The sequence below is a fragment of the Eimeria mitis genome, genomic scaffold, assembly GCF_000499745.2.
Source record: "Eimeria mitis Houghton genomic scaffold, Emh_scaff3096, whole genome shotgun sequence".
In the NCBI taxonomy this organism is placed as follows: domain Eukaryota; phylum Apicomplexa; class Conoidasida; order Eucoccidiorida; family Eimeriidae; genus Eimeria; species Eimeria mitis.
The window spans coordinates 5,713-5,930 of NW_013571442.1; the positions used below are offsets into that span (position 1 = coordinate 5,713).

Sequence of the window (218 nt, forward strand, 5' to 3'; positions counted from 1 at the left end):
TGCTGTTGCTGCTGCTGCTGCTGCTGCTGCTGATTCTGCTGCTGCTGCTGCTAGTGCGGGTGTGGCTGCAGTGCCATCTGCCGCGCCTTCAGCAGCAGCAGCAACAGCAGCAGCAACAGCAGCAGCAGCAGCAACGCCAGCAGCAGCAGCTGCAGCAACCGCAGGAGCAGAAACAACAGCAGCAGCAACACCAGCAGCTGCTTCAGCTGCAGAAACAG

General features: G+C 61.0%; 1 protein-coding gene across 1 annotated transcript in view; it reads left to right on the forward strand.

The window, feature by feature from the left end:
• EMH_0062200 (uncharacterized protein) overlaps window positions 1-218 on the forward strand; it is a gene marked incomplete at both ends in the record, with an annotated part of 5,470 nt that overhangs the window by 4,143 nt on the left and 1,109 nt on the right. Inside the window, one exon of the mRNA XM_013498004.1 lies at window positions 72-216. Coding sequence (XP_013353458.1) covers window positions 72-216 — 145 coding nt within the window. The remainder of the gene's footprint in view (window positions 1-71; window positions 217-218) is intronic.